This window comes from Lathyrus oleraceus, chromosome 5, assembly GCF_024323335.1.
Source record: "Lathyrus oleraceus cultivar Zhongwan6 chromosome 5, CAAS_Psat_ZW6_1.0, whole genome shotgun sequence".
NCBI classification, from domain to species: domain Eukaryota; kingdom Viridiplantae; phylum Streptophyta; class Magnoliopsida; order Fabales; family Fabaceae; genus Lathyrus; species Lathyrus oleraceus.
Window position 1 is genome coordinate 149,776,059 of NC_066583.1, and position 3,311 is coordinate 149,779,369.

The 3,311-nt window shown below is 34.6% G+C and overlaps 1 protein-coding gene across 1 annotated transcript; it reads right to left on the reverse strand.

Moving 5' to 3' along the window:
- Positions 1–365: 365 nt before the first annotated feature.
- Positions 366–2,424, reverse strand: LOC127079118 (psbP domain-containing protein 2, chloroplastic). The gene is made up of 3 exons (XM_051019539.1): positions 2,021–2,424; positions 1,781–1,936; positions 366–830 (listed from the first exon to the last, which is right to left on the reverse strand). Exons 1-3 carry the CDS (start codon positions 2,327–2,329, stop codon positions 576–578), a joined length of 720 nt encoding a protein of 239 aa, XP_050875496.1. The 5' UTR covers positions 2,330–2,424; the 3' UTR covers positions 366–575.
- Between the last annotated feature and the right edge of the window lie 887 nt (positions 2,425–3,311).

The window sequence follows — 3,311 nt, forward strand, 5'->3', positions numbered from 1 at the left end:
GCGTGCTATGTTGGCCGGTGAAGAGAGATTTAAGAAAGGAGTATTTCAAATATTCAAGTGAATGTGACTAGTCTCTTATTGACTAAAATTGAATTAAAAATGAATTATATAAAATTGTGGTTTTTCAATGCATCTCATTTATTTTATTTTCTCTATTTTCATAGCTTAATAGTCAAATAGGAATCACCACCAAACACTTAAATGGCTACAAAAGATCTAGTAGTGACCATCAGTTTCTCATATCATTGAATTGGCTCATAACCTAAGATCTGATAAACAAATCAATACTTGATATTATGTCTTAACAAAATCATGCATTTTCTTATACTACAATATTTGGTTCTCTTTCTTTAGCCTCAGTTCACTTCAGATAACCAAATCTTACAAGTTGAGTTGAAGTAATACGTAATTACAAGTTCAAATACATTTAGCTCAATATGCACTACAAAATTTAGTTTGCTCGTTTATGAGGATGGCTTTCAGAGTACATTTGAACATAACTCGGTAGCAATAATTAAAGAATCGAAAATCAAGAGGGAAAAAATCAGAAGAATAGAACTTTCTACTCCAAGAGTTTAACTAGATGAATCAAAGGAATGAAGAACTTGCTCTAACATCATTCTTTTATCCGGATCAAGAGGGCTCTCTGGATTATCAGAGTGAACGATATTTAGAAGATAGAGCTTTCTTGAAGCCACAAACGCCGCAGTAAAAATCCTCTTCATCCCTCCCCGAGTACTATCAATCTTGTATTCAAATTCATAAACTTGCAAACCTCCTTTCCCTGATCTTTCTTCAACTGCAATCACCTCAGCTTCATTTGTACTTTCCTAAACGTCGAGGCAATAAGCAATACAAGTTAAAACCATATGTACAAAAACATAGATATCTGTATCAATCCACTATTCTTAGCACACAAAGACATTTAGGTCTTAATGTAAATAAGGTAGAGTTTATGAGAAATAAACCTTCTTGTGTTTCCTAATCTTACTTGTTAGCCTCGACGCTAAGTGCTTTATGAATATCATGAATATGAAATATGTTAGCCATAGAGGCAACACCAGTGTGTTCTTTAGTGCATATTTAGAGTCATGGTGAGCTTGTCTTTAGTGCTTGTTTAGAATCATGGTGAGCTTGTCTTTGGTGCTTGTTTAGAATCATGGTGAGCTTGATAAAATCACAGTTACAATGTCAATTTCTTGAAGCACCAAAATTACAATGACACTTTGTGATTCGAACAAACTGATGGGGAGATTAGGGAGCGTATGAGCAACAATGGACTCAATGCTCCCGGACCACAAGAGGGAGACGTCACATCTCCATCCAAAACCTTAAGACATCAGGTGTGAGAGTTACTCCCGCCCTCCCCAATCTCCCCAACACAAACCCAGTGCCAATCGGTGGAGATGTTGGAGCCCGGTATTGCTCCGCCTACTCCAGTCTCCCGAACACAAACTCAGTGCCAATCCAATTCCTACTTTTTCTATCTTGCTGTATCATCTATATTCTACACACAGCATATCTAAGTTTGAAAGTTTAAACAAGGACTGTTAAGAGTCTCCACTCCACATCATGACAATATATGACCCCCGGTTTTGTAAGGTCGAGTTAATTCTAAGCCCAGCACCCCTTACAAGCCTAGGTAAATTCCATTTATCAACTCTTTTGTCTCTCAAGTGGTCTTTCCCTTGTAATGTAGTGAAATGTTCTAGTTATGCACACATTTCATGAAGAGCATAAACAAAAAGCAGCAATGCTAAGAACAAGAGTGTATGTATACCTTGCGTCTTTCAGCTTGTAAAAGCTTATCAGCAACAAATTGAGGAGTCCCAAAGTCTGGAAGAGTTGAAAGACGAACGGGGTTTACCACAACACCAATATTGTTACTTCCCATATTTGGTTCTTGAAACAACGCTGTAGCCCCAGCTTTATCAACCTGTTACAACCACATCAATTAGTATCAAAGACTGTTCTTTTATGAGAAAAACACAATGAATTGTTCAGAATTTTATAATTTTACCTTAGTCCAAGAAGAGGGTGTAAGAAGAGTGAAACCTTCTTTGGAATCAGTGTATCTCTGAAGGTCAGCAGTTAATAATTCTTGTGCTAACAAGAGTGTATTAGGCAAAACGCTCCATAGAAAGGGTGAAAGCAAAAGGGTAAGGTTGAGTTTCCTTTTACTCAAACATGGCGTGTGTTTATGGGAATTTTGAATGTAGATGGAGGAAGTTGAGTTGGGGATTGAAATTGGGGAAGAAGGAGAAGCATGAGTGAGTTTGTGGAAGAGAGTGGTGGTGTGTGAAAGGGTAGAGAAACTTTTGAAAGCCATTTTGGAAAAGTAAGGATCTCTTTCCTTGGAGCTATGTTGGGTGACAACGTTGGTGGGTGTTCGTTCGTTTAATTGTTATCCATAGTTAGTTACTTCATTCACTTCTTGAGTTTTAACTTTTAAACATTGAAAATTTGTTTTTAAAATGTTTTAAATAAGGTGAATGTGGAATTTTGATTTATGTTTAACTCTTAACTTAGTGATTTTGAAAATGTCTCTCACTAACTCGAGTTTGAAAGATGAAATTGGTTGGATTTTTCTTTAAAAGTATGATTTGTAAGAAAAGTAAATGATGTAATAAGATAAATTTAAATGAAATTAATATGACTTGAAAATTGTAAATGAAATTTAAAGGACTTGAAAAGTAAAGTGCATAGAAATTAAATGAATTTTAAAGTCTAGGTTGTGAAAGATAAATTCAAGGGAAAATATAAAAATTTAAAGATGATGGAAGATGTACTAATAGTTCATAGAGAGATACTCTTTCCGATTTCAAATATAAGTAACAAAAAAATTTCAATGATCTTAAATATAAAACTATAATTTAGATACAGATCTTGTTCTTTTTGTCCACAAAATCCAAAGATTGAGTGATAACAATTCTAGGGTAGCATCATAGCATAATTCATTCAAGATTTTCAATTCAATTGAACTTGAACATCATCCAAGTTCTGATACATTACCATTGATTAAAGTCAAATCAGACAAGTATTAAACAGAACAGAAGTTAATAACTTTCAGGTTTGTGTCCAGCAGTTCAAAGCATACGCACAAATGTCGCTGATATGTTAGCAAAATTTTATGTTTTGGATCTTGATATCATGATTTTCACAGTGTTTTAGATTCTATAAATAAAACCGTAAAAGCGTATCCGGATCCATGACGTCGATTCTTGTCTGATTTATTGATCTTGTTTGCAATTGTTTTCTCCTCTCTTCTTTCTTCCTTATTTGTATCTTTGATGATGAAGATACTTTTGTGT